Source organism: Canis lupus, chromosome 27 (assembly GCF_003254725.2).
Source record: "Canis lupus dingo isolate Sandy chromosome 27, ASM325472v2, whole genome shotgun sequence".
Classification (NCBI taxonomy): Eukaryota; Metazoa; Chordata; class Mammalia; order Carnivora; family Canidae; genus Canis; species Canis lupus.
This window is the reverse complement of record NC_064269.1, coordinates 931,084-953,303: the sequence shown is the minus strand read 5'-3', so window position 1 is coordinate 953,303 and position 22,220 is coordinate 931,084. Positions and strand designations below refer to the sequence as shown.

General features: G+C 65.0%; 1 protein-coding gene across 1 annotated transcript; it reads right to left on the bottom strand.

Annotated features, from left to right (window-relative positions):
- Window positions 1-220: 220 nt before the first annotated feature.
- Window positions 221-20,439, bottom strand: ZNF385A (zinc finger protein 385A). Its single transcript, XM_025458687.3, is given in 9 exon segments — window positions 221-1,540; window positions 1,715-1,810; window positions 1,927-2,096; window positions 2,621-2,773; window positions 2,776-2,862; window positions 4,857-5,019; window positions 6,419-6,529; window positions 14,261-14,397; window positions 20,318-20,439. Coding segments are annotated over 9 exon segments (1,158 nt in total). The 5' UTR covers window positions 20,328-20,439; the 3' UTR covers window positions 221-1,309.
- Between the last annotated feature and the right edge of the window lie 1,781 nt (window positions 20,440-22,220).

Below are 22,220 nucleotides of genomic sequence, written 5' to 3'. Positions count from 1 at the left end.
TGGATCGTGTCCTTTGTCCGAGGGGGACCTGCACCTGCTCCCGCCGCAGCCCCAGGTCGTGGGCACCGCCTGGAGGAGCCGGGGGAGCTCCCGTGGCCGCGACCCGCTCTGGGCAGAGGATGCCCGGGCCGCTTCCCGTGGGACCTGCCGCCGCACCTGCTGCTGCACCTGCTGGGCCCTCCCCGCAGCCGGGGCCAACATCGAGAGTCCGAGCCTGGGGGACGGAGGGCAACGAATCCAGACTTTATTGTCAAGGAGAGGAGGGGAGGACGTGGGGGGGCCGGGGTTGCTACATCGTCAAGCGTAAGAGTTGGTGGGGACGGGAAGGCCAGTGGGGCCCGTCCCCCTCCGGGTCGGCTGCTGGCGGGGCTGACGACACGGAAACCACGGAGGCGGGGAGGTCACGCCCCGCCCGAGTTGTGCAGTAGTGGGTGTCTGGTGGGGGGACAGCCACGAGGTCTAGGAGCTGGGACGGGGGAGGCTACAGACTCAGCGAATCCTGCGGAAAGGGCCGGGGCGGGGGCGAGGCTTCTATTGCTTTTTGCTCACAGTTTTGCGGAAGGCGAGGCGGGGGTGGGCTTGGACTGGACACCCCTTGCCCCCCTCGGTACCCCTTGGGCGATGGGTGCTGGTGAAAAGAATGGAATCCAGACTGGGTGGGGAGGAGGAGGTGAGGGAGGGGCCTGTGGGGGCATCTACTTGGTCCCACCCAAGTGCCGGAGATGCCCCCGAGCGGCCCCGCGCCCCCGGGGCCTGGGTCGGGCAAGGTGCGCCGGGCACAGTGAGGTTGCAGGCGGGAACACCCAAGTGCTTTGGAGGGACCCAGGACCCCGCCTGCTCCCCTCCCCCTGCGGAGGACGGGGGTGTTCACGGAAGCGCTTCAGTTTGGGGGCAGGGGGCCGGAGTCCCAGAGTCCGCTTATTGCCAGGAAAATCCATTTCTGCCCCCCGGACTCCGACCATGGCTTGTGAACCCCGTTTTGTGCTAGGTTTGGGGGGGAAGGGCTGAATGGACATGGCTTTTGGGAGGGGGGGTGTCTCCAAGGGGGCTCGGGGGTGAGACGGCCCCCCCTTTTCTAGGGGAGAGGGAAGGGCAGGGGGCGGGGTTCCCTGAGATCTGGGGTGTTCCCCCCCTTCTGAAGCCCCCCTCCCCCGCTACCCCTCCCCTTTCCTGGAACCCCGTACCTCGGGGCGGGGGGGAAGGAGAGAGATCATTCAGGGAGCGCCGGGAGTGGGGGCAGGCTTGGAGCCTGGAGGCCTGGGTCCCGGCTGGAGGTGGGGGGTCGCACGGGGGGGGCTGGGGGTTCGGGTCAGTAGGGGGAGAAGAGGATGGGTCCGTGCGCAGTTCGGATGGGCCCGGGGGCCGGGTGGAGCAAGGGGTGGGTGATGGGCGGTCCCTGGAGGAGAGGCGCGGCCGGGGCGGGGCGCAGGGACAGCGGGGAGCCCGCGGCCGCTGCCATCACCGCAGCCACCGCCAGGGGGCTGGGGAGCAGGCCGCCCGCCAGGGACTTGGGCAGCTCCTTGGAGAAAGTCAGCGTGCCCTGCAGGGGGGAGAGGGGCGGGCGCAGGGGTCACCCCGCGGCCCGCAACCCCGCCCCCCGCCCCCACCCCAGCAGGCCCCCCTCCCCCCGCGCCCCCTGCCCCACCCCGTGTCCCCCTCCCCTCCGCGCCCCTCCCCCTGCGCCCCCCCTCCCCTCCCCGCGCCCAGGCCTCACCGCCAGCTCCGCCGCGCCCCTAGGCTTCTTGTGACGGCTCAGGAGCGGGTTGGGCTTCCCGGCCACGCCGTCTCGGTGCCGCCGGCTGGAAATGTGCTGCGGGGGTGGGTGCAGGGGGCTGTGAGCCCGGGCAGACCCTGGAGGTTCCCCATTCCCCTCCGGCCTTAGGGAGCAGCGCTCCCCCGAGCCCCTGGGGACGGCCTGGGGCCCACCTGTTTCAGCTGGACCTCCGAGTTGACCTTGACATTGCAGATCTCACAGTGGAAGGTTCGGTCCTGGGCAGGGGCCTCCGGTTCCCCGGGAGTGGGCGGCCCCAGGCGAGGGTAAGCTTTGATGGGGCCCAGCCCACTTCGGGCCTCCAGAATGGTCTTGTGCTTAGTACCTGGAGCGCGGAAGGCTGAAGGTAAGGGTGGAGGAAAACCCTCCAGGCCTACTAGGTGACAAGCATGTTCCCAATTAAAATATGAGCCGCGGGATCCCTGGGCCAGAGGGTTAGCAGCGGCCTTCAGCCCAGGGCGTGACCCCAGGGTCCGGGGATTCCGCATCCGGCTCCCCGCAGGGAACCTGCTTCTCCCTCTGCCTGGGTCTCTGCCTCTCTCTCTGTGTGTGTCTCATGAGTAAATAAATAAAATCTTTAAAACAAAATACGAGGGAGCATCAAGTGTGGGGATTTTCCAAGCCCCTTGTGGGTGCCCCCGAAGGCAAGGTGGGTCGGGACGGGGTCGCAGGTGAAGAGGTTAAGTCAGGCAGAGGAGTTAGCTAAGGAAGGGAGCACATGATGAAGGAGGGAGATGGGCTGGTAAGCCTCGGAGGGTCCAGGATGTTGGAAACCAGCGGGGCTAGGAGGTAGGGAGCAGGAGTGGGCTGAGAAGAGGGGAGTAGGGGTGGGGGTAGGAGAGGCCATACCTTTGTTGTGAGCCTCAAGCTGGGACAGGGAGTTCACTGCCACCTTGCACAGAGCACAGTAGAGCAGCCGCTTGGCCTTTTCCTCTTCTTCCTTGCTGCCCCCCGGCAGGGCAGCTGGGGCTGGAGTCCCGCCTTCACCCTTGGTTGTACCTGACCAGTCTCCGGAATGCTGGGAGGAGATGGGGAGCCAGGCTGTTTCTCTGGGGATCCCGGGGCTGGACCCAGTCCATTCTCCATGGAAACTGTTGTTAGGGGAGAAACAGAGGGGTCACCCCAGATGGTTTCGGAGACGATTCCTTATGTGGAGGAAACCCACCCTCATTTCCTGGAGGGCAAGGGCCCAGGAGTCCCCACCCTGTGACAACATGCATGCTCTCATGCCCTGGGCCGGAGCCAGATGTGGTCTAGCTGCTGCAGGCTGGGTGTGAGGCTCCAACGCCTGGCTCATGCTCCAGAAGCTGGGAACGGTTGAGGGGTCCAGCCCCAGTGGCCTCCTTTTCAGGGTGAAGCTGGCACCCAGCCTGGCCACGGGGAGAGGCACGGAACAAGGACTTGCCCCTCAATGGCCTACCACCCGGCCCGGGCTGCCTGCCTGGCCAGCCCCTTCCCAGAGTCCTGCCCAGTCCCTAGGGAGGCCTGCCAAAGCGCTCTAGGAAGGGGCAGGCGCAGCCCGAGAGGTCAGGAGAGACAGTTACAGACGCGGCAAAAGGGCAATAGCAAGAGCAGAACCGGAGAGGGAGCAGGGATGCAGGCTGCTGTATAATTCATGGCTTGATTAAAGATGCACAGGCCGCAGCCCTCGGCGCTGGGCTCTGGCCTCTGCGCGGGGAAACTCTAGCGCTCCCTCCCGTTCTTGCTCCAGCGGCCGATCCAGTTTCCGGGTCGTGGGGAGGCTGGCAGCGGGGCGGGCCCGGGTGGGGGGCCCTGCCCGCGGGCGTGCGTTCGCTTATCCACCCTGTGCCGCCTCCCTTTATTTCTCATCTCCGTCTCCCAGCACCTCCATTTCAGCCCAGGGGGCGCACCCCATCTCAGTCGGGGTCGGGGCTTCATGGTTTACAAAGGAGGGCAGTGTCCGGTCTCCTCAGAGATCAGCCAGTGGATGGGCCTCGCTAAATGAGGTAATAAGACACATAAAGCACCAGAACAGTGACAGCCAAGGGATGTCAGCCACCGCCGCCACCACCACCCCATCCCCATTTTATAGAGACGTTGCCAAGTTAAAAAAGGATGATCAGGGCAGCCCGGGTGGCTCAGCGGTTTAGCGCCGCCTGCAGCCCAGGGCGTGATCCTGGAGTCCCAGGATCGAGTCCCGCATCGGGCTCCCTGCATGGAGCCTGCTTCTCCCTCTGCCTGTGTCTCTGCCTCTCTCTCTCTCTGTGTCTCTTTCATGAATAAATAAATAAAATCTTAAAAAAAAAAACACAACAACACGATGATCAGGCTAAGAAGCGGCCAGAGCACATCAAGACTCCGCTGCCTGCCCTATCCGTGCCCCCGGGGGTGTGCGCCCAGTGGGGTCCTGGTTCCCACGCCGGTGACGCCGATGCCTGCTTCTCACTCTCCTGGGGGCGGGGCAGAAAGGACAGGCAAGGAGAAGAGGGAATGGGGGTATTTGGGTCCTCCGGGGTGCTCATGACCGAGAGCTGATGTGGTAATCCCAGGAGGGGGAGGCTCGCATCCTCCTGCCTTGATACGCCTTCCTTTCAATTTCTGGGCTGGGAGCGTGATGGAGGGTGGCCACCAGCCATGGGGGAGAAGGAATCTCAGACTTGCTTTTGGTAAACCTGGAAAAGACCTGGAGCATCTTAAAGCCTCATTCCCAGGAAAGACCACTTTGGCCCAGGGAGGTCCGGAGACCACCTGAGACCATCCAGGGGGTGGCTGGGGTCTCCTGAGCTCTCGGTCTCCCCCACGGGGAACCCTGGGGGGCAGGCCCTGGGCCCTCCCTGCCCCCCCCCAAGATGGAGGAGCCTCTCCCTGGATTGGAGCGAGTCTGGCCTCACCCTAGCCCCTCTCTGAGTCACTAGGCGGCGGGGAGGACAGACGGGGGGATGCTGGGGCGGGAGTGGGGGTGACACGATGGAAACTCTGTATCACTGTGCTTGGCTCCAGGACTCACCTTGGGTAGGGTGGGGTGGGGGTGAGGAGGAGGGAGATGAAAGCAGAGGAGACTTCTGGGAAGAGGGGAAGAACAGAGGAGCAGTTGAACCGGTGGGGGGGTCGGGTTCGGACACACCTGGACGGGCCGCTACACCATCCCCGTTTGGGGGGGCGCCGCCCGGGGGAGCTGGGTCTCCGGGTTCCCGGGCGCCGGGCTCCCTGCCTCGCGTCTTGGCAGCCTCGATGCCTTTGACTCTTCGGGCGTGGCGATTGCCCTTGTAGTGGGCCTCAGCCTGGCTCTTAGGGACGGAGGAAGAAAATGGAGCCTGAGATCACCTTCGAGCTGCCCGTCCTCCCCGCCGAGCTCCCTCGGGCCCTGGGGTGGCCTCGGCAGGCTGCGGCCGTCTCCCCCCGCGCCGGAGACGCGTGAAGTCCCGGCCAAGGAGGGCGGGTTACTCCTGGGGTTCGGACTAGCTCCTCAAGGTCGAGGGGCTGGGGACCTGGATGCTCACCTAGGCCAGGCTCCTCCCTACCGCCGCACCCAGGGCCTGGCTGCTGACTCGGGCTCTCACCTGGGTCTGCGAGAAGGAATCCTGAACCCAGCCAGCCAGCGTCCGTGGCCCCCTGGCCTCTTGTGCCTGTCTCCCGACCCTGGGCTCCAGCCTTCACTGCTTCCGCACTCAGGCCGGGAGTCCCAAGAGCCCTGAGGCCTGGGCTCTATCCCGACTACTCCCCCCTGGTTCTCATTTTTCCTGAAGCCTCTGTGGACACCCTGGAGGACCCTGGCCCCAAGCCCAGCTCTGGAGAGAGAGACAGCTGTCAAAACACCGCCACTTGGTCAGGGAGGGGAGGGGAGGGCCAAAGAGTGGAGGGCAGCCTGCATGCGCCCCCTGGCCCCCTAGTCCTCGACCCTCCACGGCGAGGGGAGCCAGAGCTGGCAGAGGGGGTGCCGGGGTGCAGGTGAAGGAAAGACCTAAGCTGAGTTGGTTCTGGCTCCACCCCCACTCCCATGTGCATCTCCTGTTTATTCTGAACAATATACAATCCCGGAGCCACAAGGTCACCCAGACAGGGACACAGTAGAAATAAAAAAAAGTGTGGACGGGCAGGAAAACAAGATCGACAGCCAGGGGTGGGAGGGGGAGCAGTCTGTGGAGCCCGGCATCGCGGGTGTGCGCGTGTGCGCGTGTGTGCGCGCGTGCGGACTGCGGAGAGACACAGAACATGGCTTACTTCCCCCTACTCAGCAGAATGAAGCTCTGCTGCTTTTCCCTAAAAGCTCTCAGAACTTGCGCCCCGCAAGTCCCCGGCAGGCCCACATGCAGTCCCAGGGGAGCCCCAGCGCGAGGGCGGCTGGGAGGCCTGCCATCTAGGGGCTGCGTCTTGGGGGGCTTCTGTGCATGGGCAAGGGGGGCGGGGGGAGGAGGCCGGCAGGGGAGGGGCCCGCGGGGCCAAGGGGGCGCAGGCCGGCAGCGGAGTCGGTGCCCTAGCGGGGCCCGTGCCTCATGGCCCCCTGCGTGCCAGGCCCTCGGCCGCGGCTGCCCAGCGGCGGCCTCCGGATGGCCTGCTGCACGTCGAGCGCACGGCCCCTCCGGGCCCTCCCGGCCACCCCCCCCCCCGCCCCCCTGCCCCCTCCCCTGCCCGGGGCCCCCAGCGCCCGGCCTCTGCCCTCCCGCCGTGCCGCCGGTGGGCCCTTACCTGGGAATTGAAGCGGATTTGACAGACGTTGCAGGAGATGACGGGCCGCTTGGTCTTGAGCAGGGGCCCCCCGAAAGTGTGGGACAGGACGGCCTTCTGCACAGGGTCCATCTGCGGAGGCAGGCTGGGGTGAGCCGGGGCCCCAGCACAGGCTCGTGTCCATCATCCCCCACGTGGCGGCGGGGCTGAACCCGAGTCCCCGGCACCTCCTGTCCACCCCCCCTTTGCCTAGGCCTTTGGGCCTGTCCCCCGATTCCCTCCCGGCCCAGTGTCCACGGCCCCGGCAGGGACGGCCTGGCCCCAACTCGGGACACAGAGGCTCCTCACGGGAGGAGCCCCGAGCCGGGCTGGAACCGGCCTCAGCTCATCACAGCCCGCGATCCAAGGCTCTTGGACCCACGGCTGGGCCCACCCACCAGGGTCCCACAGACGGCAGGTCCCGAAGCAGCCTGGCCGCGGGGCCTTCGCTGAGGCTTGGCCCCTGGTCCTGCTCTGTCTGGGGCAAGGTGCTACCAAGCCAAGCTTCTGGCCCTGGGAGACAGACGTTCCCAGCTTCCCGTGGGCCCCAGGTTGCCCTAACCCGCCCCCTACACCTCTTTCAGGCAGCAAGTCTAAACAGAGTGGAAAACTCAGGAGGAAGTAGGTGGCTGTAGCTAATAAAGGGGAATTAGTAGGGGAAACTACGAAGCCGGCTGGCCTGAGGCAGCCGGGAGATCTTCTGAACTCTTTGCCTGGGGCAGGGCTGTGGGGCTGGGTGTGATTAGGAACAGTCTCTGCCCCCACCCTGGGTCAGCAGATGTGTTTGCAGGCTCCTGCCAAGGGTTCACATGAGGAGGGGAGAGGATGGGAGTTTCTCTCTGAGGCCTGCGGCTATCAGGGGATGAAGCCAGGGGCCTAGAGACGCACGGAAACTGCCTCCCTGCACAGTGCTCCTCCCTCTGGCCCCCGGGGCGGCCAGGGAGAGGCAGGACTGGACTGTAGCCAGGCCGAGGAGGATTGAATGATGGCTGGGACCTCTAAGAAGGGAACCAAGTAACAGCTGAGGCCTTGTCTTTTAGGTGGAAGGGCCAAGTGAAAAATAGTTGCTGGGGCTTGGGGTTCCTTAGCTCTCAGCCGAGCCCCTTCCCTGTGCCCAGGTCTTCAGTGGCTCCCAGGAAGACAACAGACAGAGACGGGGACTTGAAGCTGGCGGAGGAAGGTGGTTGGACTCCGGAGAGTCCACATATCCTGACTCTCCCCCGGAGCTCCCCTGGCTGCTTGGGGGCAACGTCGGGGACGGGGCTTCGGATCCCCGAGAAATGGCAGTAGAGGCGAGAGCCGAGACCGCGTTTGGGTGACCGGTCTGAGGGACGGGTGTCCCGTCACTTGGTCTGCCCCTGGCTGGAAGCAGCCTCTTTCCTTTCAAGTAGCTCATTTTTCACCTCCTGGAAGCCCAGGTCCTAGTCAAAGAGGAGCCAAACAAGGGAAGAATGGGTGTGACTGCGTGTGTCTGGGCAGGCTGTGATCAATCTGTGCATGGGTGGAGTGTGAAGGAGTGTCATGTGCTGTGTGTACATCATTGATGCATCAACATTTCTGTGTCGGGGGCTTTGGCGACGCCATGAATGGTCAGGTTGTGTAATCTTCGGCTGTGTGTTTATCTGTGTGAATGTATGATGCGTTTGGCAGAAAGAAAGACAGACCAAGTTGGAGACAGGCTTTAATCAGAAAGGGGAGACGGGCGACTGCTCTGGGGCTCCCAGTCTCCAGGCGTCAGTCCTCCCTATCCAGAGACGCCCCCGCCCCCTGCCCAGGGAGTTCTCCTCAGCCCCTGGGCTTCCTCCCATGCTGGGTGGGGAATGGAATTCAGCCCAAACAGAAACCCAATCTGGGCCTGGAAACCTAAGTCGAGGACAGCAGCAGGGAGAGAGGAGTGGGATGGAGAGGGGACAGCAGAGGCCCCAGTTCTGTCCCTGCCCCACCCATCACCCCAGCCTGCTCCCCAGAGCGCCCTGAGGACGACCTGTGGGCTGACCATCCCAGTATCCACCCTGGGAGAATGGTCCCTGCCCCACTTGGGTCCCTCCTCCAGGTGGAGAGCCTTCCCTCCTGCACACACCCATCCTCAGGTTTAAGTCCAGAAACATCAACTAGGGGTGGGGGGTGCCGGGCGGGGTGGGATGGGGAGGAGGGCATCAACCCAGGGCCGGGGGTCCTTCCCAGCCTCTCCTCCAGGAACTGAGGAGACACCAGGCTGAAGGTGAGGGCTCCTGGGCCCAATCCCTGCGCAGGTGGAATGTGAGCCACCCAAGTGCCGCTCCGGGCCAAGGTCAAGAGGCCCTGGTGACCTAGATGAGGGCTCTCTGGGGAGGGGGGAGGCCAGCAGCTCCCACAGCCGCTCCCCTCCAGAGCCCCTTCCCCGGCACTGCGGCCTGGACACGGCCTGGAAAGGTCGGCACCGCCTCTCCCACCTGCCCTCCAGCAGCAGACGTGAAGGGGACTCCTCCCTGAGCTGGGGCAAAAGGAATCAGGAAGGGCAAGGGGGAGGGAAGGGAGGAAACCAGATCAGGAACACGAGGGGGGGGCATGATTGGATTTCCTTCCACTGCCCTTTATCTGATGGAAGCCGCTGCCCCCTGTGGGAGCGCCCCGCTGCCCCGTCCCCCTCCCCCGCACCCCACAGAGGTGGAAGGGGAAGGAGGCTGGGGTCTCCGGGACGGGAAGACCTGAGGGACTGACGTAGGAGAGAGCGGCCCAGGGGGGTCTGAAGAGCAGGTGCAGGCTGGGGGGAGAGGTGATGCCGGGATGGGATGAGGCATCCGGCGGCGTGGTCACCTGGGGGCGCACGCAGGACCTGATGGGGAGTCCGAGCATCTGGGCCGCCGGGGCGAGAGGCCGAGGGGGGGCCGGCGCGGTGGCCGAGTCGGGGGCGCCGGCCGCGACCCGGGGATTGCTCGGGGCCGCGCCAGGCGTGGGGGATGGGAGGGCCGCACAGCCCGGGACCGGGCGAGAGGGACGGGCCGGCTGCGGGGGCCGGCGGGGCGGGGGGGCTGCGGCTGCGGCAGCGGCGGGGGCCGGGGAGGGGCGCCGGGGGGCTTACCCTGCGGGGCCCCGGGGGCCGCGACTCCATGGCCCGGCGTGGCGGACCCGGGCGGGGCACCCGAGCCGGGCCGGGCAGGCCGGGGACGCGGCGCTCGTTGCCCGGGTGGCTCGGGGCTGTGCGGCGGGGCCGGCCCGGGGAGGGGAGGCGGGGCCGGCGGGGCCGGGAGCCCGCCCCGGGGGCGGGGCGTGGGCGGGGCCGGGCTCGGGGGCGGGGCCAGACGCGGGGGCGGGGCGTGGGCGGGGCCCGAGCGCGGGGGCGGGGCCCGGGCGGGAGTGGGCGGGGCCCGAGCGCGGGGGCGGGGCCTGGGGCGGCGCGGGGGCGGGGCCTGGGGCGGCGCGGGGGCGGGGCCCGAGCGCGGGGAAGCGGGGCTGCGGGAGGCGGGGAGGAGGGGGGTCCGCATCCAGGTGCGGCGAGCAGGACCCGCCCGGTGACCTCGGTTTCTCCGCCAAGGACCCTGGCTGGGCGCGGGGTCCCCCCCAAGCCTGGGGCGACGCGGGGTGTCTAGCTCGGCCGCCTCTCCCCTCCGCCATCCCTTCGCCCCGGCCCGGCCCCCGGCCCTTTGCGACAGCCCCTCCTCCAGGTCCGCAGACGCCCCTTGTCCTGGCCGCCCTGCTCGCGACCCCTTCGCCCTTTCCCAGCCCCCCTTCCGGGGAGGGGCAGTCGCGCCCCGGCACCTGGGCGTCTGCTCCCTCGCTGGGTCCCGCGGACGGTGGGGCTGCGGGGGGGCCCGGAGCAGGAGCGACCCCAGCCTGCGGACACGGTCCCTAACCCGCTCCCCGCGGCCGCCGCCCGCCACCTGCCGGACGGCCGCGCTCCCCAGGACCGCCTGTCCCGTGCGCTTGCTGCCCCCTGGCGGCGGCGGCGGCGCAGCGCGGGGCTGCGGGGAGAACCGCAGAACCGCCCCGCCCCGTCTGCGCCCCTCTTAGGCTCCCCGCGCCCTCACCTCTCCCCTTCCCTTCCGCCCAGGACAGAGGGGTGAGTGGAGCGGGGGACCGGATGTAGAGACGTCTCTTCGGGACACAACGGGAGGTCCCAGGGCAGAGGCAAGCCTGCTGTGGCCAGGGGTGTAAGGGGGAGGGCGGCCCCAGCAGCGGAGACACCTGGAGCTCTCAGCCCAGGGAGGGGGAGGCCCTGCGAGGAGTAATAAAACCACCACCACCACCACCACCACCACCACCACCACCACACGGCGGCTGAGCCCTTGCAATGTGCCAGCCCCTGTACCCAGCTCTTTGCGTGGATTATCTAATTTAATCTCCACCGCTATTCAAAATAAGTACTATGATTATCTCCATTTTATAGAGGAGGGGGCCGAGGTTTAGAGAGGTCAGATAATTTGCCCAAGGTCATAAGCTAGTTAAGTGGCTGGACCAGGATCTGACTTTAAACCCGGGCAGCCTGACTCCAAAGCCACGTCCGGATCGGCTGCACGGTGCTGCCAGAGGCCCGTCTGCAGCTTTTCTGCAGTCCTCGTTCCCCTGCAGAATTTGACACTATTGATGCAGCCCGCCACGCTCTCTCCTTTGGCTTCTCTACGTCTCGGGGAGCCAGGTTGCATCCCCGCCCCCTCCAGCGGCGCCTCCATTTCCTTAGCCGGAGCCTCCCCCTCTTCCCGCTGCCCAATTCTGCTTATCCCAAGTGCCCGAGGCCTTGGCCATACCACCTCTCTCTCTCTGATCCTCTCTTAAATAAAAATAACGGCAATAACGTGATCGCAGCAGCGAACGACACTGAACCCTTTGTGCATCGTGATGGTGAGACACGGCTCTCACAACAGCCTCTGCTGCGTTACTTCTCTTACGATCTTGTCTTACAGCTGGAAAAATTCAGGGTCAGAGTCGCAAAGCAGCTTGCCTGAGGTCGCACAGCCAGTAGTGTTGGGAGGCCAGTTCAAATCCTGCCAGTCAAATGCCTAAAGTGGGTGCGGCCGGCACTCCCGGCGTATCAGCGCTCATGGCTTTACATTTATTTTTTATTTTATTTATTCTTTTATTTTATTATTATTTTTTTTTATGGCTTTAAGTTTAAATAGCTAGTCCCTACTAGAGGCAGTGGAGCCGGGAACTCCGGGGGAGTCAGCAACCCCGCACTTCCCATGTGCATGGACTAGCCTTGTGGCCTTGGGCAAGTCACTTAACCTCCCTCGCTCTGCGTTTCCTCATCTATAAAATGGGGACAAGGGCAGCCCGGGTGGCTCAGCGGTTTAGCGCCACCTTCGGCCCAGGGCGTGATCCTGGAGACCCGGGATCGAGTCCCACGTCGGGCTCCCTGCATGGAGCCTGCCTCTCCCTCTGCCTGTGTCTCTGCCTCTCTCTCTCTCTCTCTGTCTCTCATGAATAAATAAATAAAACATTTTTTTTTAAATGAGGAAAATGATGGGAGACCTCAGGGTAAGTGTGAATGCGCTGTGCAGGCAGGGGAAAGTATTTCCAGCACCTTCTGCTCTGGTCAAACTGGATCAATTGCACTTCCTCACGTGCTCTTTGCTAGCCCTTGTTCATGCTAACTGCTCCCGTCTGGAATGTTCTCTAAGGCCCCTTTTAGAATCCTACTAATAATTCTTCAAAGCCCAAATCATCTGTCCCCTGCTCCGGGTTCGGTCCTTTTTTCCTCTGTTCTCTTTCTCCTGCTCAGCTCAGGTTGGTCCCTCAGGCACCACCTCATTCAGCAAGTCGTTCTCGACACCCCCTTGGGTTCCCCTATAAGCTAAATGCTTCTGACGCGGCTCTTTTCACACTGTAGGGTAGCTGCTAACTTGTTATCTTTCCTACCAAGCACGGGCTCCCCAAGGGCACAAAGTCCTATGTCCCTGGCACCTGGCACAGTGCCCAGCACACAGTAGGCTCCTAACATTCTTTTTTGTTCACTCGAGTCATTGTCAGCGTCTCTGTCCCAGTATCTATAACCCTTGCTCTGTTTTGTGTTATAGGTCGCTGCAGAGATGTCTACGTTTCTCTCCCGAATATGAGCTCTTTCGAGACTGGACCCTGTCTGAGTGTTTGCCCTCATGTGTCCATCGTGTCTAGAACGGGGCCTTGCTTATAGTCAGGACGCGACTTTCTCATCTGTGAAACAGGGATGAAACAACAGCTTCCCCAGGGGCGCTACAAAGACTGAGACCCGAGAAACACTTTGCACACCTCAGGGTGCAACGCAAATGTTCACCTGGATTCTCTGGGAGGAGTTTGGAGGAAGCAGCTGGAAGTAAGGGGAGCTCCGTGGGGGGTCAGAGGCTATGGGTTCACGTCATTCGTTCGGCACATACTGTGTCGATTGAGGTAAATGACGAAAACCTTCGGGCCGGGGTCTTGGCCCTGCCAGCTGTGAAGCAGGAATGACAACGTCCACCTTGCCGGGCTGCGGTGAAGACGCAGTGACATGGGTATAGACACAGCAGCCGCCGCCCGGTCGGTCAGTCCGCGTTTGCGGCCTCGGGGCCGTGCGGGGCCTAGTCGGGTCCTAGTTGGAGCCTTGCTGGGGCCTTGCCGGGGTTTTGCGGGGCCTTGCCGGGGCCTAGCCGGGTCCTAGCCGGGGCCTAGTCGGGGTCTAGCTGGGGTCTAGCCGGGGCCGTGCCGGGTCCTAGTCGGAGCCTTGCTGGGGCCTTGCCGGGGTCTAGCCAGGGCCTTGTGGAGGCATGCCAGGGCCTAGCCAGGTCCTAGTTGGAGCCTTGCCGGGGTTTTGCGGGGGCCTTGCCGGGGCCTAGCCGGGTCCTAGCCGGGGCCTAGTCAGGGCCTTGCCAGGGCCTAGTCGGGTCTAGCCGGGGCTAGCCGGTAGCCAGGGCCTAGCCGGGGCCGTGCGGGGGCCTTGCCGGGGCCTGCGGGAGCCGAGCTGCCAGCTTCCTCCAGACCTCCAGCTCCAGCCCACTCTCCGGGCCCCAAATCCAACCGTGTGCCAGGCATTTCTGACTCCATGCCGCTCGCATACCAGCTCGCCGGGTCCTGACATGAGCTCAGCGGCCTCAGCCCAGACCCACTTCCTCCTGCAGACCTGTGTCCCCCGCCAAGGTGGCTTCATCCAGCCACAGAGACTTGAATCCTGGGGTCAGCCTCGATCATCCTCTCTATTCTCCCCCCGCCCCAAGCACCAGGTGGGCGCCATGGCCTATGAATATTTCCTTGCCTCCTCCCTACTGTACCCTCGCGGCCCTGCCCTGGCCCAGGCGGGACAGCCTCCGGCCTCCGCTCCCTTTCAGCCAGCCGTCCCACTGCCCCTCCTCAAACACCGCTGTCCCCGAGTCCCTTTCCTGCTCAGGGGTGAGGTGGCTCCCTATTTCATAGTCCATTAAGCCGGGGCCAGTTCGCTAGCCCTCTGAGGCCCACCCCGCTGGCCCTGCCCTCCCAGCTGCGTGCTCCCGAGAGCTAGAGGTTACGAACGGACGAACGGACGGGCAGGCTTGGGGCCCTGCTTACTCCCTCCTGGATTCAGCACCTGTCGCCCCTCCCACCTGCCTGTAGTCACAATCAGCACTCCAGGCCCCACTGCTCTAGGTGGTGGGCTCCAGCAGAGGATTCACATGAAGCCCGTAGCACACCTTCTGGCTCATAGTGGGAGCCGGGCAAATGTCAGCTCCTGTTGTTACTGTTGCTAACCGTATAGCAGGGAGCCAACAGCGCTTGCAGCGGCCTGGGAGCCAGGCAGGTGGCGTCCTCAGAGGAGGTAGGGAACCAGGTGCAAGAGGAAAAGAGGGCAGGGGTGAGGTGGAGGGACAGCAGGGGCCAGGGGCTCCGGGGGGTAAGGCAGGCAGGCAGGCTGCTACTCACAGTGCTGTAGTTGCTGAAGAGGCCCAGGGTGGGGGCCGGCTCCAGTGGGAAGGGCAGGATCTGCTTGAGGTCCAGCGGGGGCTGCATGATGGGGGGCTGCCGAAGCAGAGGGAGGGGCCCTGCCCGGCTCAGGCTGCCTGAAGGGCAGAGAAAACATTACGTGGGGCAGGAAGGTCGGAGCTTGGGAGCCCCACCCACACCTGCCAGTCCCACTCCCCAGCAGGCGCCCCCACACTCAGAAGTGTGACCCCATGCACACACACTTCCCCTGCTCGCTGGCTGGCTCGGAGCAACGGAGCACAGTGCCCTGTGGGCCCAGGGGAGGGTGCAGACCACTCCTTCCCTTCTGGGTGGTTTTCACTTCCCCCTTCTCCAGCCTCCCTCCCCCAAGACCTTTAGGCATCTTACAGACCCAGGAAGAGCTGGATCAGCAGGGCTCGGGAGCCCCGTGGCTCTGGTCACTCCCTTCTTCCGGTTTGGTTTTCCCCCAACGAGCCCCAAAGGCTAGGTCTCACCCCGGGGAGAACAGAGTCTGGCCGGTGATGCATCCCACTGCCCAGAGGGGCATGTTGAGGCCTAGACTCGGAGGAGGGCTACTGAGTCAGGCTGCCCAAAGAGCCGAGATTTGTCCCAGTCGCAATTCCTAGTGAACTGTGACATCGCCGGGGATAGGGACCAGGTGAGTGGCGTTTGCTCTGGGCCGTGGGCTGCCTGGGCGCACTCTCAGAGCCCCCTGCCCCAACCTGCCCCTTTGTCTCCCTGGGAGGGTTCAGCTCCAGCTCTGCAGGAGGAACCGTCAACCCAGGCCTCTGGGAGGGGAACGCCTGGGTCTGACCCCAAGGGGAAATGAAAGTCCAGGCGAGCCCCTCCACTACCCACCCACCCCTGAAGCCTTCTCCTCCCCTCAGAGCCACGGAGGAACCTTGCCAGGCTCCAAAGGGGGTGGGCCAAGGCCCTCAGGGCCCCCGTGGCTTCCGCTAGCCCAGCTCCCTTCTGCGGCCTCGCTGTCCTGGCTGCCCTTCACTGCTCCAGCAACCCCCTGCCAACAACGGGGGTTCCCAGGAACAAAGGCAAAGCCAGGAGGCTGCAAGCCTGGCCCCGTCCTCCCTTGACCTTACTGGGGCAGAGGGTACCCCGGGATCCGTTCCTGCTCCCTCCATAGACACTGCCCTTTGCATACCTTCAGTCCCTGGTGCCCGCTGCCCCCAGGCAGTGGCCTGGCCCTGGCCCCCCAGGGGCCTGGGCCTGACAGCGTCCCCTTCCCTCGGTTCTGCCCCCTGCCCCCACCTTGGCCAGCCCCCTCCCCCCCAGTCCAGTCAGTAGACTCAGCCAATCAGAGCCCTGGAAAAGTGGGGCAGAGGGGAGGGCGGGGGAGCAGGGATTAGGGAATCGGAGGCGAGAGGGAGGGGGTGGGGAGGGCTCAGGCACAGCTGGGGGCAGGGAGCTGGTCCAGAAAGGTCTGGAGGGGTCTCTCTCTTCTGCCGGGGTGGGTGGCCAGGGTACCTGAGGTCAAGGCTGCCGGGAGCTTGGGCTCTAGACGGCTAAGGGTTGAAGGAAAGGGCAGGATGCTTGGCTTTGGCCCTCGGGCAGCTGGGGGTCTTGTGAGCCCTGCGTGCCTTCCCTCCTCTGCCACCTGGGAGTGGGGATGGGATGGGGGAGGAGGACGACAGACAGACGGAGGCTGGCGAAGAATGACAGAAGCAGGGGTGAGCGACTGAGAAAGGAGACATAGATCCTGAGACAGAAAAGGATAGTGAACAACGGAGAGATGAAGGGAGTGAAATGAGAGAGAAAAAGAGAGACTGTGCTGAGAAGCTGGACACAGAGCTGGAGGCCAGGGCAGACAGCCGGAAGGAGAACAGACAGGGCGAGAGGAGGCAGGGACAGCCCGAGGGGCGAGGGGCGTGTGGCCTGGCCCCCCAGGGCTTCTCCCCTCCGCGTGCACCCCGCCCCCAGCCTGGCACACCAGGGCAGCCCTAACGAGCCCCGGGCAGCATCAGGAATGGTGAGAGAAACCTGAGCGCTCCCAGAGTCCCAGGCACCCAGCACCCACCCCTAGCAGCTGGTTCGGGGCTGGCACTTGTGCTGCCCCGGAGCAGCTCAGCTCCTTGACCCTGTCCCGAGCTCTCTACCCTCTGGAGCTCCCACCGCTCAGACACCCAGGCTCGGAAGACAGAGATGCTTTCTGGAAAAGGCAATTGAAAAACCGTGTGTTGTAGGGCCGCCGTGTGCCAGGCACTGAGTTCCGAGTCTTATGGCATTTACCCTGTGAGGACCACTGTGGCTCCATGGGGGGCAGCTGGTAAGTACTTTGCCCATTTGACATACGAGGACACTGAGGCTCAGAGAAGTTAGGAACCTTGGCTGATGGCACAGAGCCCGGAAGCGTGGGGCTGGGATTTAAATCGAAGGCTGCGGCGGCCCCGTCGCCCGGAGGGGCCCTAGTCTCACTTGGGAGGCCTGGCGGCCCGCAGGCCTGCACCCTGCGCCAGGAGAGGGAGCGGAGGGCCAGTTCCCTGCGTTTCCTGGGGTTGGCGGAAAGCAAGAGCGGTGCTTCGGGTCCCTGAGGCCAGCAACTCATCTTTTCCACTGCCAGGAGCCCCGGAGGGAAGGAGGGAGGGCAGGGGGGGTGGAGGCAGGGCTGAACTGAGGAGGCGCCGAGGCCAGAAAGCCAGGCGGGCACCTGGAGGTTCCTTTGCCTCCTCCTTGCTGCGGGGTCTCCTGTGCTCGAGACAGGGAGAGGGGCAGAGGACAGAGGCAGGGCTCTCGATTCGCCCCCTCTCCCCTCCTCCGAGGGCACTCGCACTTGCCCCTTTGGAGGGCTTCCTAGACGCCGGGCACGGGACGTGCCCGGTCTCCCTGAGGACGGCTCCGCGGCTCAGGAGCAGGTGCCTAGCGCATTTGGCAAACGAGAACAGCAGTTGGGCCTCCAGGACCGGTCCAGGGGATCGAGTGAGTCCACGCAGGCTGCTGGCAGGCCGCAGGGGAGCCCACTGAGTGTTTGCTAAATAAACGAGTCCTCAGCTCAGGGAGGACCAGGAGACAGTCCTGAGACAGTCCGCTCCGAGAGGGGGAGGCACCTGACCAGGGTCACACAGCTAGGGAGGCTTGAACCTGTCTGGCTCCAGAGGCAGGGAGGGCTTTCAAGCGCTTCCCTTTTGTGGGTAGACTAGGGATGGGGATGGGGTGGGGGAAGGACAGGACCCAGGGGGGCTGGGGGGCAGGAAATCAGGACTTCTGAGACCTGGCTAGCTGAGGGCTTGGGCAGGTTTGGAGGGGGTGGGAGCGAGAACTGGAGTGCGTGCGAGCGGCCCGCGCACAAGTCAGGCAGGGCAGGGAGGAGCCGGGGCAGGCCACTCCGGAGGGAAGCTCATTAGAGTAATTGCCTCCAACAGATAGGGCCCCGCCCGCCTCTGTGGGGAATTGCCAGATGTTTTATTAAAGACCGTTCCCAGTGCACTTTAGAGGGGGTGAACCCTCGGACCCTTGGATGGATGTCCATCTGTCCCTTTCTACGTCCTACCTAGCCCCAGGCACTTTGATCCGCCTCGGCTTTCCTCTCCAGCGCCGAGCCACAACCAAGCCACATCTAACTCCCATCCCGCTGAGGTCTAGTCTTTTCCTTCTTCCCTTCCCCAGAGATTTCGGCCAGGTTAGAGTCCCAGCCCCTTGGCTGTCTTAGGGCAGGCCTGCGGCCTCAAGCCCTTGTGGGGAAGAATGGGAGTGTCCGCCGTGAGCTGGCTCAGGGAGTGGTCCTGTCTGGTAGGAACAGGAGCCTGGAGAGGCGTGACAGGAGGGCTGTGCTGAGTGCTGGTCGCGGAGACCGGGCCGGGGCGAGAGCGAGATGAGAAGACGTACTGGGATTAGGCTTGCAAGTGGTATTAGGGCCCTAACCCAAGCACACGGTCAGCACTGGGTTAAGATGGGAATTAAACTCTGGGGCCAAGGGAGGAACTGGATTGCAGTCTGGACTGGGACCTCATCTCTAATCCATCTTTCTCTTTAGGCCTTTTGGCCGCTGCTTCTCCCCCAGCAATGCTTAAAATTGGGGATTGAGAGGAGAGCCTTGAACGTCTGCATCTTGAATTCTTGACCAAATCCCATGTATCTGTTCCCTTCTGCCTCAATTTCCCCCATCTGGACAGGAGGCAGGCTGAGGGCTGGAAAGGCTTTGAAGTCAAAGATGAAAGCAACAAGGGGATGATTATGAACAACCACTTAAACATCCTTAATAACCTTAGGGTGGAGGTAGGCGGGGCAGGGCTGAACGGAGGAGGTGGCTGGGAGGGGAAGGGAGAAAAGATCCATGGGAAAGCTTCGGAATCTGACAGCAAAGGGCCTCCTTCAGTGCCCCCTCTCCCCAGGGCCCAGGTGGCGGGGACAGTAAGAAGGGCCCAGAACAGGGGATTGAGCCCAGAACCACCATCTGCTTAAACCTAGGCCCACTGTCTAGATCTTGAGCATGTAGCCGGGCCCCACCTGCTGGTCAGGGCCACCGTGCACAGGGACTCGGTGGACCTCAGCATTTGGAACCTGGAAGCCTTACTAAGGGTCCTGGGGGTGGGGCCTGGACCTGGCTGGCAGGCTTCCCGGCCCTCTGTAGGCGGGCACAAGGAAGGAATTAAGGACAGTGTCCTCCAGGGAGATGTGCTGGGGTCCAACTGGTGGACCCGGGGATTTCTCCCGTGGTGGGGTCTTGGTCAGGTTTGAGCAGGTCCCTAAGGTCGGCGTTAGAGCCCACTGACCAGGGGAAGCACTGCTCGTGCTCCTGGAGAAGCATGATGCTGCCCCTGGGGCCTGTGCCCAGGGTGGGGCCTGTGTCCCCGGTGGCGCCAACCTGCAGAGATTGCACAGGCCAGAGGAATGTGGAGCCTCTGCTCTGGGGGCCTGAGTGCAGGATGTGAGGCTGAGGGTCCCCTTCGGGTGGGGCTAGGCTTCCCAGCTGGGCGAGGAGTCTCTTGTTTGCTGGAGCGACTCGGGAGAGGGAGGCAGGCGACGAGTCATTCATGCCTCCCTTGCCTCATTCATGGACCAGGGGTGCGGAGCCTGGCGGGGAGGAGAGGCCCGAGGGGGGCAGGAAGAGCCGAAGGAAGGGGGTGAAGGAGAGGAGGGCCGCCACTGGGAGGTCACCAGGGGTCAAATGAAAGAGGGGAAGCCAAAGAGCCAGGGAGGCAAAGGGCAGAGGGACCCAGCCGAGGGCTGAGGCGGGGGCCGGGTGTCCCCAGGGAGGGCAGGGGACCACAGGTGTGGGGGCGTCTCCCACCAGGAACAGGGCCCCGCAACCCGCAGGGGGCAGGGGGCAGAGCGGGCCTGCCCACCTCTGTGGAGGCAGCGGCCTGGAGCCCCCCAGCCGCCAGTCCGGGAGCCGAGCACCCCAAGGCCCACTGGTCCCTCTCCTCCCCCACCCGGGCTCCCTTCCCATGTAGGTCATGAGGATGGGGTGGCTGGAGGCCCGCCCGAGCCCCGGGGGCTCCCCTCCCCCGCCCGACTGGCCCCTGGCGGGTCCCCGGTGCCCCCGGTGCCCCCGGTGCCCCCGGCCCAAGGCAGGGGTGGGGGTGGCGGTGGGGGAAGGAGGAGGCAGGAGGAGGCAGGAGGAGGCAGGAGGAGGCAGGAGGAGGCCGGGAAGCGGGGCCCAGGCAGGCAGCCGGGCGGCGGGCGCGGGGCAGGTCCCGGCGTGCAGGGGCAGGGTGTGCGGGGGCAGGACGGCCGCAGGCCCCGGGACGCCCCCCGCCCCGCCCCGGCCCGGCCCGGCCCCTGCTCCCCAGCCACGGCCCGGGGCTGCCCCCCCCCCCGCTTCCCGCAGCGCTGGGCCCGGGGCGCCGGGCGGGGGGCGGGGGCCGGGCCGGGCCGGGGCGCACCCGCGCGGGGCTCTCCAGGCCCCGCCGCCTCCCCCGGCCCCTCGCCCGACATGGATATTCATGAGCCTCATGAATACGCGGCGCCTCCGGGGCGGGGGTCCCGCTCGCCCGCGCAGCCCAGCGCGCAGGGGTCCGGGCCCGGCAGGGGGAGGGGCGGGGGGGCCGGGGCCGGGGCCGGGGCGGGGGCGAGCGCACTCACCGAGGATCATGCTGGGGACCCGGCGCCCGGGGTTCCGCGTCGCTGTGTCCCGGGGGCCGCGAGGCCGGGCTGGGGTACCGGGGAGGAGCCGGGGGCGGAGCGGAGGCCGGCGGGGCGGGGGCGGAGCCCGCAGCAGGTGAAGGCGGGAGGAGGGGCCGCGGGGGGAGGGGAGGGGAAGGGAGGGGAGGGGAGGGGCGCCCGCGGTCCCCCTGCGCCCCGCTCCTGGGTTCGCGGGGTCCCCGCAGCCAGGCCGGGGACAGGGCGTCTGCCGGGCGCGCGGGCGACGGAGGTGCCGGGGCCCCGGGAAGGGCTGCGTCTGAGCAAAGATGGGGGGCGGCTGTGGCCTGGGTGGGACCCCCCCCCCGGGCCTCTGCAGGGTGCCAGGGGGTGCAGAGAACCCGAGGTCCTTTGTTCCTCCGACTCGGAGCAGGATGCCAGGGGGCTGGGCTTCCGAGGTGAACGGTGGGGCCCAAGATCCCAGGTGGAGCTCCGGCTGGGGGTCAGACGCGGGGGTCCCCCCGGGAAGGTCTGCGGGGAAGAGATCCCATCCGTGGGCTCCAAGGGGTGGAAGGAGAAGCTCGCAGCTCGGAGCCCGGGGGCAACCAGAAGATGATACAGGACCCAGAGCGGAGGCTCAGCCCTGTGCAGCCCTGAGCTGGGGGGCAGCGGGCAGGGGGCGGGTAGGAGCAGGCCTCAGGCCTCAGGCCTCAGGCCTCAGGGCCCCGCTCGCTGGGCATCCCCCACTAAGGTGAGCAGGGGTCCAAGAGGACTGGGGGGTGTTTGAGGTGCAGAGGAGGATGGGGACTCCGACACAATGTAGTGTCAGGGGGCTGTATGTACCGCATGGATCTTAGGGACCAACAGGAGGACCGATTAGGGGCGGGCCACGGGGACCCCAGCATGAGGCTGGAGCCTGGGAGTCTGTGAGGTGTCTGGGGAAGATGCAGCTGCTGCAGCCTGGACCTGTCTATACCTGCCCCAAGAGGGAGGGCGGCCGGAGGACTTCCCAGAATGCCATGCAGCCAGCTTCAGGCCGGCCCCAGCCAGAGGGAAAGGAGGTGTGACTGGGAACTAGAACACTTGGGATTTAAGGAGGGTGGAGGCGGGGAGGAAGAGGTTGGTGGAAGGGTACGGACTGGTGTCTGCGTACAGCAAGGGCGGGGAAGGGGATTGGGGGCTGGTGTTCCGGGGGTTCAGTAGGGAAGTTGGGACTAGATGGCTAATGAAGGTACCAGAAGTTCAAGTTCCCGATTCTGGACTTCGGCAGTCTCTTGCCTTCACCTCACTGATCTGGTTTGAAGGAAAGATGTTCCAGCTTAAGGGCAAGAGATTGCTGGGGGGGTGGGGGGGGCGGGGATGCCTTGGTCTGGTTCTGACCCGGCGGCCCAGAGACCTCAGGGCCCTGCTGCCCAGATCTGGCCTTGGGAGAGGACGGAGGGTCTCGCAGCCAACCAGAGGGAGTCCTCTTACTCCAGCTCCAGCCTGCTACCCTGTTGTTCAACCCTATATCACAAAGCCTGCTTCTCCCAGGCCCTGTCGTCCATCCTCCTGCACCCCCCCCCCCCATTCTTTCCCCTTCTTGGTGGACTCGGAACAAACAAGAGTCAGCATCAGGAGTGGTTGATGGGTGATAGAGACCCCTTGGCCTCCGCGTTGTCCACCCTCCCACACTGCCCCCTGGGACTCTGAGTTAGGGAGGTCCCAGAAGAGGGGTTGCTGAACTTACCCAGGTGAGGCAGCTGGCTGGAGGGCGGGGTGACCTTGCAGGCAGGGGGGGAGGCAGTGTGCAGGGTGCATTCATTATTGATGAGCCCTGCACCCCGGGCTACTAATGAGCCCAGGCCGGTTGCTCTAATTGATGTCAAGAAACTTGAGACCCCCAGATCAGCTTCCCGCCTGCCAG